Source organism: Opisthocomus hoazin, chromosome Z (genome assembly GCF_030867145.1).
Source record: "Opisthocomus hoazin isolate bOpiHoa1 chromosome Z, bOpiHoa1.hap1, whole genome shotgun sequence".
Classification (NCBI taxonomy): domain Eukaryota; kingdom Metazoa; phylum Chordata; class Aves; order Opisthocomiformes; family Opisthocomidae; genus Opisthocomus; species Opisthocomus hoazin.
The window spans coordinates 38,786,814-38,800,848 of NC_134454.1; the positions used below are offsets into that span (position 1 = coordinate 38,786,814).

Consider the following 14,035-nt stretch of genomic DNA (forward strand, 5'->3'; position numbering starts at 1 on the left):
TGGCAAGCAAACTCAAGTCTAGGCAGCAGACTATGAAATATAATCATGTCTACACCTCCTCTAAATATTTCTAAGGCCAAGAATAAAGTAGGCCAGAAATACTGTGTCCAGCGGACTTCAAGCACTGAGACACATACTTACAGGACATTGCTTGCTCCCGTCTCCAGGGAGCAGCAGTCCCTGAAAGTTTCTCAGCAGCATACATGAAAACGAGCTATCAAAAAAGAGGGAAAGGAATGCCTTCAATTTAGCAACCTTTTGGGGGGGGGGGGGAGTGTGAGGAGGAGAGCAGAGAACTTTGAAAGAACAGCAAGCAGACTAGTAAGCACACAAAGTGCATACCCTTCTGTGACAGTTCAGCCCCGCAAATGCAGTCTCCTGCACAAGGCACTTCCAACTACTCAACTCTTACAAAGTTACGGAAGGGGCAAAACCCCACCAATAATGCATGTCCCTGACACCAAATTCAGAAATACTGAGGACTGCTTTCATGTTTCCCAAGTAATCAACATGCTAGTTAAAGAACAAAGGAGGAGTACCCAGTAATGGCTCTGAGTAACAGCTATGAGACAAAAAGCCCCTCAAAATTAGGGAAAGATCACAAGAACTAAAGTCAACATTGTTTTATTGATAAATAACTTTTTTAATATTTCCACCCGAACATTCTAGCATTACAACGGTAAAGAAAGTGCAAATTTTCAGAAAGTCAACTGAAGTCAACAGAACCCAAACTTGTTAAACAAAGCCTTTTCACAGAATACAGATTTTTCAATTTTATGTCTTCAAGGCCATGTAGTAGTTATATTTCTATTCAAAGCCTGTTACTTATTTTATTGCTAAAGAATCTGAGCTGCTACGTTTCAGAAGTGGTGATTAATCATCCTTTGAAAATTCCACAAGACTTTCAGACACAAAATCATGAATCCATATATCAGTATCTGGAAGAGATGTGTCCACGAGAAATGTCACTATTTTTCGATCCCATGAGTTGGTGCTTTCATTAACTGCCTGTATCTGTGCCACCAAGGGTTTCTTCTCTACAAGATTCCGAAACACTATTGAAGCCTCTTCTGACCACTGCTGGTTTTTCACTCCTAGGACAAAGGTAAAGCAAAACAGAAGGTCATTTCTAGACTAGACCAATCTTGATGATTAGGTTATAAAGAAGTGGGGGAAGTTTAAATACTTGAGAAAACAGATGTACAAGTGTTACTGAATGCAGCTTAACTCTAGAAAAGAAACACAAGCTCACTTATCTCCCCCCCGCCCCCGCCCCATCTTAATTATTACAGAGACTGGGACATTATTTTTTCTTAAAGTCTAAAGATATGGACAAGTTTGCAGAAGTGAAAGGCAAACGCACTGACTCACTGAGTAATTCAAAGTATATCAGCTGCCATGCATGTTCAAGGCATATTACGAAACATGACAAAAAGGGAAACTGAAGATCCTTTCAAAACAAACTATTTCTTTGTCTTCTGCCTGAGGTTGCTGAAATTATTTGTCCTGTTGTCCTCGCTTTAGATTAAGATTTCTTCATCAGCTACTAAAACATCTGCCAAACCTTCAAGTCCCAAACCAGATCTGCAGAGGTCAAAAACGAAAAGAAATGCCGCTTAAAAGCCTCACAACTGCTACTGGTTTTTTTTGGAGAGCAGCATCCCACAAAGTCGTCTGCTCAGGGATGTAATGCTAGAACAGAAACCGGTCTTTGAATACGGCTGCAACCCACCAAGAAAGAAATGACTCCTACAGACCTGGAATTTGGCTTCCCCACACCATCGCTGGTGTACAGCATCTAGGCACACGGGGCTCAAATATCGTGCATGAATACCCAAACAACAACTTATGGATACCAGAAGCAAAACAGCAAAGTGACACATTTTGCTTTTACAATTAGCAGCAGTTTGCTGCTGATAGACAGGACAACACAGGAACACAGCTCCTTGCAGGTTACAGAAAGAATGAGAAGTCAACAGTTCATCAACAGTTAAGAAAGAGTAATTAATGGTGGAAGAATAGCAAGACCTGGTCTTCTCGGTTCAGCTGGCCTGCTTTGAAAATACGAAGCGGCTCAGACGCCAACTGAACTAGCTACTTGGGATTCTGTGAAGCAGGAAAATTGGATGGCTTACAGGCTTGCTCAGCTGGATCCTGTACTACCCCAGTAGACAGGCACAGCTAGAAATGAGCGTCATTTCAGCACTTCACTCCTAGGACCCCAGCCTGTTGGTAACACACCCGCCATCGCTAGTTTAAAGCAATCCCCACGGTCACACTGAGGCTATGCAGGAAAGCAGATCCACAGAAGGCAACCTAGGATCAGAGCACCAAATCTGTGGCCTGCCACTTCAGAGAAGCATATTCCATAACTGAAGTCTAGACTAGTGCTGACCAAACAGCGGCAGAAAGCAGCAACTGAATAAGAAGAGACACATACATCTGAAAGCAATGCAGAAATAAAAGAAAAATTTGGAAAAGGAAAGACAAGACAGCAAGGAGACAGCAAATTTTATTTTTTAGTTCTATCAGATGTACGCACACCCTCCAGGCCCCATATTCTCAAGGAAGTTAATCTTACTTATGTCTGTTGAAAGACCCCACCCCCTTGTGGAGGTTTTTTATTTGCTTGAGAACACCAATGTGTTTCAGGCAACTCTGGATTCCAAATATGCACTGGAAACCAGTAAATTACAATAAGGGCAAGATATATACAAAAAGCTTCTCTAGAAACTCAGCATCTAGTTCCTAACTGTATGTAGATTAGGATAATCAGAATGTAAGTCCTTATTAACAGATATATTGTAACTTTCACACCTCGTAATGGGTTATGTTTAAGGAACCAAAACCCATTTAGTTTTGATTTCCCCATTGCATATTAGACATCACACACATGAAATGATAGTTATAACAATGTAAAGCAGCTGCTGGGAAAGTTTAAGCAATGTTCAGTTTTACACATGGTAACTAAAAGTGTTACATTAAAATGAACAAAGAAATAATAAAACAGAACCATCACCACCTACGTCTAGAAGAAAAGCAGAGCTACTTTGATGACACAAACATGCAGGCATTACACATTTTTGCAAGCAGGTACATGCTTACTTTAGCAAAAAACAATTACATCACTAACCTGTGGCTTTGTCCACTTTACATTTCTGTTCATTTGGTATTGCCACTGACGTACAACTTCAACAAAAAAAATTGTAAATGCTTACTACCTACCTGCAAGCTGAGCCATCACAGCTTGGAAAGGTAGTTTCCTAAACGCGTCCATGAGTGGCTGTACTTTCTCTATGCTGACAAACTCATGTTTACCGTAGTCCAGCTCATACACTGACAAAAACCCATTTCTAAGAATTCCTTTTATTATGACCCTGTACCACCTAAAAAGGGGGAGAACAAGAACAGACAATTTGAATTCATATTCACACACTGTCAAGGCACCATAAAAATAATATATGACCAAAAGATCTTGACCAACATGTCTCAGGCTTCCCAGATCTGGTATTACCTGAGCAGAAATCAACTCTTCCAGCTACCAGATGGAAGCATGAAGAGACTGCAACCTCATTTACTCCCTTAATCTCTCAGATATCATTGGACATCTGCCACCTTGTTAACAATGCAGACAAAACAGAGCTAGGCTTGACTAGCTTAGCAGAGCTAAGCTGGCCTTCAAAGATTTTGTTTTTAATTTAAGTATCTACTCACTGATTTTCAATTTTAGCTGCGTACAGCTTGTTTTTTTCAATGTTCACAGGCTTCTCTTCTGCCCTGCTGTAGTACAAGATCATCTCTTCCATTAGGGCTTCCAGATTATGTAGATCTTTCCAAGGCTGGACAATAAAGTGACCCGGATGGCAGGCCACAGAGACATAGACGTCCATGAGCTCACCAGTCTTTGACAAGGGTAGAGGTGGAGGCATATCAATGGTAGACACTGCACTGATGGGGTCTTTGGCTGAATCAGAGACACTCTTTTCTAGCCTTCCAGCAGTTAATCGTAGAGCTGAAACAGCATCACTTGTCACTTTTGTGGAGCTAGTCCCACTAGGTGTAACACTCAAGAAAACATCCTTCTGATGCTTCCACAAGTCTGCATTTCTGATCTGTCGATTGACGCTACGATCCATGTCTGGGAAATTCTCTGGAGCAAACAAGTAAACGTGTGCAATCCCCTTTGAACCATCCTGTTTAACCACCTTAGAAAACAAAATACAGTTTAACTTCCAGTTAATAACTATTAAATGCACATCTGATTTTGGACAGAAGACTAAAGCCTTTAACAGAAAAGCAGCAACAGTTCATTGCATTTTATATGCACAGAAGTATTGTAAAGGTTCTCTCAAGTTTCAGGCTCTCAGCCACCTGACTGAGTTGAAGATGTCTCCTCATTGCAGGGGGGCTGGACTAGATAACCTTCAAAGGCCTCTTCCAACCCAAACTATTCTATGATTCTATGAAATACGTTAATGAACTTGTTGGATAGTAAAGCAACTCACAGCAGCTAAAAAGAGCTTTTGCAGTTATTCCACTAATGCAAAGCAAATACAAAGCTTGAATTGAGTTTTCTGCCCAACAGGTTCAATCTCAGTACTGAATGTACAATTCTAGTTCTCAGGAGAACAGTAGCCAGTGTCCATACAGATCTAAACAACTAAGTAACGCTATTAAATAGTAACACTTAATCCTTCAAAATTCTCTTCTTGTCATTATGCAAGATGAAGCCTAGTAAATTAAGGATGGGAAAAAAATAAATATGAAAAAAGCTTACAGGTGTGTATCATGCATAATTTTCAAGCACTGAAATAAAAATTATTTCCTAATTAATACCAGATATGCTAGCATTATTGACAGTAGAGCACTGAAATTTTAATTTGACAAAGTATATAACATTTCTTTACAGATTCTCCTGTTGATTTTCCTAGTCAGGAATAAAATCTTTCTGGAATTAAAGAATACATCTGTTGTCTATTATTTCATCAAGCAAAAATTAGCACCTAACTCAAATGATCTTGGAAGAGGATGTTTAGAAAAGCCAGATGCAATAGCCATAAATCCCAGATTAGAGGAGTTGTGTTTTAAATATACAGGCTCAAGTGTTAAAGCAAGCAAAAAGGTAAAGAAAAGCTACAAAACACTTTTTCAAAGTGCTGTGGCAGCATCTGTTTTTAAGAGGAAACTAGCTTTGTTTAGTCTGTAGCTAGTAATAGATTCCTTTAGAAGGGTGTTTTCAGTTAATTAAACTGGATAAGATACACTGCAAGTGGAAATAATTTTATCTCAAAGACAAGAGAAATACTAAGCATACAACAGCGTATACTAAATCACACTGGATTAGAACAAGCAAACAAAAAATAAAGCTGCTTTCCAAGACCAGAAGGACAAAAAGCTACACTCACAAGAGGCATAAAAATAATTTAAGATTAACTCAACACTTGTATCTTTTTATGTGGGGAAATATTAACAACTGCATTTCTTTCTTATCAGTGGTAAAATAACTCTAGCTGCATAGCTGGACTGGGACAGAAAAACGTGAAAGGCTAATGTGAAAGTTGCTAAATTCTTGAGTAGAAAAGAGAAGTTTCTAAGAGGCTTAAGCAAGTAAGTTCTATGCCAAATGTCCTAAGAAAAGGACTTTGTCTAGAATTTATGTCCAAGAGCTGGCTACACACTTTTAAACTCCTGTAACAAAAATCAGTTTGATGAGTGTTTAAGCTTCTAAGAGTTGTTCTTTCAATGCTCTTTCCACATGCCTATGGATTTCAAGTCACATAGGCATTTTGACTATTTACCTTCATGCTAAACTCAGGGCAATTCATTACAGTGTCTCTCAGCCGCAGCACAGCATCTGGAGTCCACATGCCAGTGTTAGGAGGCAGATCTGCTAGGCAGCATTTTATAGCCTACGAAGAGAATTAAGAATACAAGGTACAATTTAGTAATATGGAAACTAGTCCACAAGTTCCTATTCACAGAAACTTCATTAATGGTGACAGATTCAATAATGCATGACAAACAAAAAGAGACAGAGGAACAAGAAAAGCCAGTACCATTACACATACATGACATCCCATTGACACACAGGACTACCTTATGGTTTATTTCAGGCAAAGATGCACAATGAAATACACTCCAATGTTGAATGCTATTAAACATTACAAAATTTCATTACATAAACCTTGAAGTAGCAGAACTACAAACACTGCCAAGAGATTTAGCATAGATTAGCTTTAACATGTCTTTATACCTGAGGAGGTACTGCAATTAATTCTCTCAGGAATTGTGGTGGGATTTCTCTAAGCTCTAACACTTTTACAGTTGTAACTGTTCCAGTATCCATGAACTCCACATCAAGTGCCTGTCTAGTGTGAATAGTTCTTATCTGAAAGAAAGCAAGAGCATCATTTTGAGGTTAAAAACACAACAGTGACATATACACTCTAACAAGCCTCACAGAAACTAAGGATTTGGTTTTAGCTGAACAAAAAGAAGAGCTGCTTCTGTGTGGGAAAATTGTAGCAGTTCTTTGAATACTTCTTACCTCTACACGTGCCCATTTTCCTTTGGAAGGAAACAAGCAGATTTTGCCACAGAAAGGTAGTGATACATTAAAATCAGATATCTGTGAAAATATAAAAACAGAAGTTAAGAAGCATGGTGCTATTACTGTCTGGCACTCAACTAACCATTTCAGCAGCCACACGTGGAATAAACAGTTCTGAGAAGCAAAAACTCTGTTTCAAACATAAAGTCTCTTTCCAGCCTCAGAAGCATTTCTTAGCATGTTGTTTTAAGCTTCCCCCATTGGTAAAGCTTTAATTCCAAGCTGTGTATCTTACAATGAAACTGAGAGAATATACAGTGCGAGGGGAAAAAAGCCACATTTGGAAACACAGAATATGAAATCACTGACCACTATGTAATGTTCTGAAAAGCAAGAGCAGCTTAGAGCTGTGACAGGCAACTGCAGAAGCTCCTACCTTATATTCCTGAACACATCATTTGTTCAGATATTTAACAAACCAAATTTAGTACTAACTCAAATGAAAGTCTCATGGGGGTGACACTCACTGTGATGATCCTAAATAATGTAACAAGACAATGGCTACACTATAAAAAGCATGAAGAAACAACATTTGAAGACTGACCTAGACCTTAGTTTGTTTAAATTCCCAGGAAATATAAAAACCCTCAAGCTGCAAAGTCAAGATTGCTTCTTTTACCCCCATATGCAGATTGATATTCTGAATGTCAGGTCTCTTTCTGACAGCAACAAGCACCTAATATACACTCTGTCCAGAAAATCTGAATTTTTGAAACACCTGTCTGGCTGCCTGCCTTTGTGCTGCTAAGCCTTTCCAGGTTCTTTACGCTTTCCTTCAGTGCTAAGCTTGCTTGAAACTGAATCTTGATAACTGACACATGTCCAATATAAAGAATTTCCAGAGGGTGTGTGTTCCACAGCAGGTGTAAAGCTCAACTTCTAAAAATCACTTTGACACAGAGTAGTGGCACAAGCAGCAGTTGTAACAGGACCTCCAAGGATATACATTTCTTGGTTTGATTCCCTAAGGCTCAGCTGAATGTTGAATAAATTAGATTCTATTAAGATGTCTTCTCTTTTTTTGTACAAATTCTCTTGATTTTAGTAAGGGTTGTTGCACGTGTCTGTAAACGGTTGGTGGAATGTCAGACTTTTGAAAATATTTCCTATACATCAGTTCTAGTTTAAATTAGCCACAACATTCAAAAGCTATGGGTACAAAGACTAGATACACAGCAGTTCAGATCAAAGCTATTGAATCTCCAAGGAAGCAAGGCTAAAAAGAACAGACACTGCTTTTACTGTCACTTTACATCGTGTGCTGTGGGCCAGACTGTTTCTGCACCTCAACTGTATCATGTGAGTAAAACTACCAGAAAAAAAATACAGCAGTATCTCCATAGGCTTTATACCAATCTGATACAGTTGCCATTGGAAGCTTCCCATTATGAGCCATATTGCTACTGTTCTAACTATTCAAGGGAAGTTTTAAGTACTTACTGAAGCCTTAGAGACAGCTTGTGAACAAGAAAGCATCAAAAGAAACTTTTCGCGCTGAAGGATGCACCCCAGAAAACTAGGAAGAGAATTTATGGCCTTTCTGAATAGTCTATGGCTACCTCAGAAACCTGAACTTTTGTGCAAGAAAAATGATCGGTACGTTCTGAAGAAAGACTACATGACTTTACCACTTCTCTCACCATAGAACCTACCTTGTAATGGAAGTAGTCTTCTATTTTCTGCAAGATTTCAGAAAGTCTAGACAAGCCTTTAGATGGCACTTGGCAATACAGGCTTCCGTCAGAGAACACACTGGTTACTCTGACATTTGTATATAGTGCATCTATCTGCAACGGTAAGATTTTATCAAGAAAGGGGGAAAAAAATGACACACACAGACTTAGCAAATTTCTGAGTACTGTTTTGTGTCCACCCAAGACTTTAGCAGTTACTGATTTTTAATTAATTAAGAAGGAAACAGGAAAACGGTACCTTTAGGTGCAGTTCAAGGGACTTATCATACAATGCCTTCAGGCAATTAGCGTTGATGTTGATATCATCTTCTCCAGAAGTGTCATAGAGAACAACGACAGGAGTATCAGTCTTTTCCAGTATTTCTACAGCAAATATCTTAAAGCATGTCTGCGATTCCACAGTTTTTACTAGCACAGGATCATCACAAAAGACTTCCAGTCCTGTAAGACACACCATACTTTTTCTGTATCACTGCAGTCAAAGTGAAATATAATAACCAGGTCTGTGTTCACAACAGGAATCTTTGCAAGAATTGGGAAGTTGTACTGCACTCCTACTTGCATTCTGCTTGATTTCCACCTTTTTAACATGAAAGCTGTCTTGCGGAGGGATGCGGGAGAAGAAAAGAAAAAGATCCTTTTAAGATAGTCAAGGCAAATGTGTGGAGAAAAAAAGGAATGCATCCAAGTATTAAAAAACCAACCAAATAAAAAAGCTCATTCATGGCAATTTTATAAATTTAAAATAAAATATTTTTAAAAGTTAGAAATGCCTACCCGTTTTAGGAATGTAAGTAATTTCAGCAGAGTCTAGGAAGTCTGCAAGTATGCAAGTACTGAAAGAGGAAGGATCACTTTAAAATAACTAAACAGGATCATATACAGGGATATTGCCCGACCTGGCCAGAACAGATGTGCATCATTTGTGGAAAAGGGGAGATATGCTAGTACATTGCTTCACACAACAGCAAACATTTCCTTATATTTCTTTAGGCTCGCATATATCAAAGGGACAAAAACATTCAAGCTAAGTGCAACAACTAAGATCCATTGCAGATACTGGATATCAAGGTCTTCTAATATCAAGTTTTCTTTACAAAACTCTCCCTCACATCCTTCCTTTCTTCCTTTTCCTTCTTTCCATGCCTGTGTCTGCTTAGACTAGCTGTCTTGGACAAAATCTAACATACACAGTTATTACAAACAAGAATCAAAATTCCCAGACTGAGATGCTTTAATCCATCAACTGTGCAACAGCAAGCTGTATAGTCAACACTGGTTTTCTCTTACCTGCCAGTTTACACTTTGCAGCTTGAAATGGAAGAGAATGGAACTGTTTCTGTAGTCTGTACACGCTGTTGCTTTCAACAAACTCGCTGAAGCCATGATCAACATAGCATACCTGATAACGGAAAACAGAATAAAAGCATAAGATCATGAATATAATTGTAAATATGTGTTCTTGAGCCTAGGGAAAACTTATTCAGTTACTACATTCTCTGTGCAGCCACAGACAAATCACTTTTCACTAATTTGGTACTGTATAACTCCATTAATCTCATGTTTATTTCACTGCTTGAATGTTCAGAGTTTTCAGGGAAAGCTTTCTTCTCAAGATCTCAGTAAAGCCAGCCTCTCCAACTGTTCCACAGAATCTCAACTCTTAATAGGAACAGTCCTGGAAGGTCTCAGCACATATTACCTCAAACCACATGAAAAAAAGTACTAAAGCAGAAATTTTTATTTGTAAAGTTTTGAAAGTGTTGAAAAGTCAAATACCACTTCAGTGCCATCCTATGTTTTGCCTTTTGTTTTTACAGCTTTAAGTGAATCATTTTGATTTATGCTTATAGTAACTTTGATACAAATACCACAATCAATGCAGGAAACCAGCAGGGAAACTGCTGATTGGCAGCAAATAATTGGAACTAAAGTGAGAGAAAGAAGGCTTTGTCAGGGATTTTTACAACTTTTTTATAAACGCTATTATGCAAAATGCCTGCATATCAAACACTGAAAAGGGAGACTGAACACTGTGTCAGAGGACAACTAGCAAATGCTGCAATAAAGCAGTAGTCTTCTTTTGGCTGATAGCTCTAGCTAGAAAGAAATTAGACGCAAGCTTCCTACAAATGTCCTTGCTACTTCTCTAAACCCAGCCATCTTTCTCAAAACCGAGTTCTGACACACCCCTCCAAGTTCCAGCTGAAGAGTATTCACACTAACTTCCAGAAAAACTTCAACTCTAATACCTGTGCTATTTAAATATTTACGAAATGGATGAAGTTTAGAAGCATGTTAAGTAGACCTGGGTAAAAAGTCACCTAACTGGGGGAAGAGACAGAAAAGAAAAAGGTGTCTTAAATGTTTGACCGGGCAAGAAATAACCGAGAAGTTTGAAACTCTTTTTACAGTTCTATCATACGTTCTAGTTCCACTGCGGATGGCAGGAAGAGTCTGCTTGGCTCAGGAAAAGTTTAACAGAGGAGTTAAATAATCTCAAAGGGGTTTAAATAAAATGCACACTACATATAACTCCTAGAATACCAGATCTGCCTGGAAGGGAACACAAGTATATTCTTCTCACTGCCTTGCTGTTTAGTGCATGTCATAGATACTTCAGTACAAGACTTCAAACAAGATCTATCGGCAAGCGAATTTTGTTCTTCCCTTTCCCTTCCTCTGTTCCACTCCAAATAGTGTTACTACACCCATTCCTCCTAAGACTGTCAGAGGTACATTTTCAAGTACAAAAGTGTTAGAGGGACCAGCTCCCTATAAAACCCAAAACAAAACCTCAAAGCTTAAACTATTTATGGAAAAAAACTTGAAAGACCATTTACATTTGGCAATCATATAACTTCAAAAACGCCTTAATTTCTCATATAACTGAAAATACTCATAAAACTGAAAAAGTACTCCAGGGCAAGAAAGGAGAGAACGCTAATGCAGCATATTTAAAGACTGACTCTGTGTCCAAAAAATAACATTGCATTACATCTTTCCTCAAGTGCTAAAAGAAGTAATTGCTTGCCTTTATTCTGTTGTCTTCCAGCGAAATTATCTGAGCACGCAGCCAGGCATCTTCTTCAGCATGTACTGCAACAAGTTGCCCAACAATCAGAGACTGAGCTAGTAACACTGAACTATTCTGACTATAGTATGCTTTCATGTCATCTTCCATTTGTTCCTGGGCGGAAGAATAATCTTTTCCCACATACCTACAGTGTTTTACAAAAAAACCACAAGAGTTATGATGCAACTTCAAAAAGCTAAATAAAATTCATAGAACATTTATATGCATATATGGATATGAGTAAATTATGGATATATACATTTTTTAAACACATCAGTATATGAACTCTTTTCCCATTAGCAGGGCTGTAGAACAGTAACTGACATAAAATTCAGTACTTTTGTGGACAGCTAAATGTGGTCCAGCAGTGTATAATCTAACACGCTCAGCTAGATACTTAGTAAGAGCTTTTACTTGATTATTACAGTTACGTAGAGCAATTTGACAACAAAAGCAGAGTAGTATCGGGGACCAAGTATAAAACAGAACTAATATGTCATCTCTGAAGTTACTATGCTATTAACAAACACCAGCTTAACTAGGTTTTCACTAAGGTTGATGAAAAATAAGTCATCTAAAGTAATTTCACAAACCTGTCAAACCATGTGCTGTTTATGCTCGGCCTTCAGAACAGTCCTGATACTAAGGTGCTGACCTAATGGCTCATACTGAAGTGGCTTGTTGCATAGCTCTTCTAATATATAAAGTATATAAACTTACTGAAAATTCCAAATGGGAAGTTCTGAATGCTTCAGAAACAAGTCATATTAGAGCTGACAAAAGGAAAACTTATTCTCAAACTTGTATTTCTAGCTACTGTTTTACTTCGTTCATAGAGTGATCAATATTGCACACTTCTACCCCACAGTTTAGATTATCATCAAATAAAAATCGGTATGCCCGGGATTAGTGCAGATACTGTACTACGACATACTATGCTAACTTTGTTACAAAGATTAAGTTCATAGAATCATAGAATGGTAAGGGTTGGAAGGGACCTTCAAGATCATCTGGTTCCAACTCCCCTGACATCTTCCACTAGACCAGGTTGCTCAGAGCTCCATCCAACCTGGCCTTGAACACTGCCAGGGAGGGGGCAGCCACAGCTTCTCTGGGCAACCCATTCCAGTGTTTCACCACCCTCATGGTGAAGAATTTCTTCTTAATATCTAAACTAAATCTGCCTCTTTAGAGCCATTCCCCCTTGTCCTATCACTACACACCCTTGTGAAAAGTCCCTCTCTGTCCTTCCTGTAGGCCCCCTTCAGGTACTGGAAGGCTGCTAGAAGGTCAGCCCCGGAGCCTTCTCTTCTCCAGGCTGAACAGCCCCAAATCCCTCAGCCTGTCCTCATAGGAGAGGTACTCCAGCCCTCTGATCATCTTCATGGCTCTCCTCTGGACCCGCTCCAACACATCCATGTCCTTCTAATGTTGGGGGCTCCAGAGCTGGACACAGTACTCCAGGTGGGTTCTCACGAGACCGGAGTAAAGGGGCAGAATCCCCTCCCTCGACCTGCTGGCCACACTTCTCTTGATGTAGCCCAGGATAGGACTGGCTTTCTGGGCTGCAAGTGCACATTGCCGGCTCATGTTGAGCTTCTCATCCACCAGTACCCCCAAGTCCTTCTCCTCAGGGCCGCTCTCGAGCCACTCTCCGCCCAGCCTCTGCTTGTGTTTGGGATTGCCTTGACCCATGTGCAGGACCTTGCACTTGGCCTTGTTGAACTTCATGCAGTTCACACAGGCCCACCTCTCCAGCCTGTCAAGGTCCCTCTGAACGGCATCCCTTCCCTCCAGTGTGTCAACCACACCACACAGCTTGGTGTTGTCGGCAAACTTGCTGAGGGTGCACTCAGTCCTGCTGTCCACGTCGCTGACAAAGTTATTAAACAGCACCATCCCCAGTACCGACCCGTGAGGCACACCACTCATCACTAGGGAACCCTCATTCTCCTAAAGACAAACTGCTACCTCACCATCCAATTATATATTGCTTTTCAGAATGACAGCCCTTTTGTTTCTACGTAAGCACTGATCTGCTTCATAATGGTCATGGAGCGGGGCGACAGTCACATACGTGCTACTTAAAAAGTTAATTTCTTAACATTTGTTTCATAAAGATACTTAACAGACAGTAGGGGTACCTGAACAGAAAGTAGAAGAACCCTTCAGTATTTCCTGCCTCACTGTTTTTGGTAATAGGTGAGCATCATCCTGAAGAAGTTTTTGGTTGCTCAAAGCCAACTGAAAAATTATTTTTCAGATTCTTTACAAAAGAATCTCGTAAAATAACCTCAAAAAAGTGTCTCAGAGACTAATCTACGTGCAGGCAGCAAGTGTGCATTCAGCACTACTCTTCATCTCAACTGGAACCAATTCACATGTCAAGTAAAGCTTGCTGCTTCATTGTGAAAAGAACAGAGGAGTATTCTTCCATACTGAAACAAGCTATAAAATTTTGTCTATTTGAAAAGCTAAAAGAAGCAGAAGAAAAAAAAAGGTATCTGAGCTGCAGTATACAAACTCAAAGTTTTGGAGAATAAAAGTTGATAGTTAACTATTTCTTGTGAGAATTCAAAAGTAGCACCTAGCATCTCATCTCTGCCTTCAAACACACTGTTCCAGATGTATAGCGAACATCTAGGAGTGTTTCTG

The 14,035-nt window shown here is 39.4% G+C and overlaps 1 protein-coding gene across 6 annotated transcripts in view; it reads right to left on the bottom strand.

Moving 5' to 3' along the window:
- Positions 1 to 608: 608 nt before the first annotated feature.
- The window catches only part of TDRD7 (tudor domain containing 7), a 49,376-nt gene continuing 35,949 nt past the window's right edge, over positions 609 to 14,035 (bottom strand). For all 6 annotated transcript variants that reach the window (XM_075410745.1, XM_075410744.1, XM_075410746.1 and 3 more), the window contains 10 exons: positions 11,339 to 11,525; positions 9,595 to 9,706; positions 8,543 to 8,745; positions 8,263 to 8,397; positions 6,548 to 6,628; positions 6,254 to 6,388; positions 5,799 to 5,909; positions 3,715 to 4,205; positions 3,226 to 3,386; positions 609 to 1,094 (listed from right to left, as the gene is read on the bottom strand). In XM_075410745.1, the coding sequence (XP_075266860.1) occupies positions 874 to 1,094; positions 3,226 to 3,386; positions 3,715 to 4,205; positions 5,799 to 5,909; positions 6,254 to 6,388; positions 6,548 to 6,628; positions 8,263 to 8,397; positions 8,543 to 8,745; positions 9,595 to 9,706; positions 11,339 to 11,525 (1,837 nt within the window). In that variant the 3' untranslated portion in view covers positions 609 to 873. The remainder of the gene's footprint in view (positions 1,095 to 3,225; positions 3,387 to 3,714; positions 4,206 to 5,798; positions 5,910 to 6,253; positions 6,389 to 6,547; positions 6,629 to 8,262; positions 8,398 to 8,542; positions 8,746 to 9,594; positions 9,707 to 11,338; positions 11,526 to 14,035) is intronic.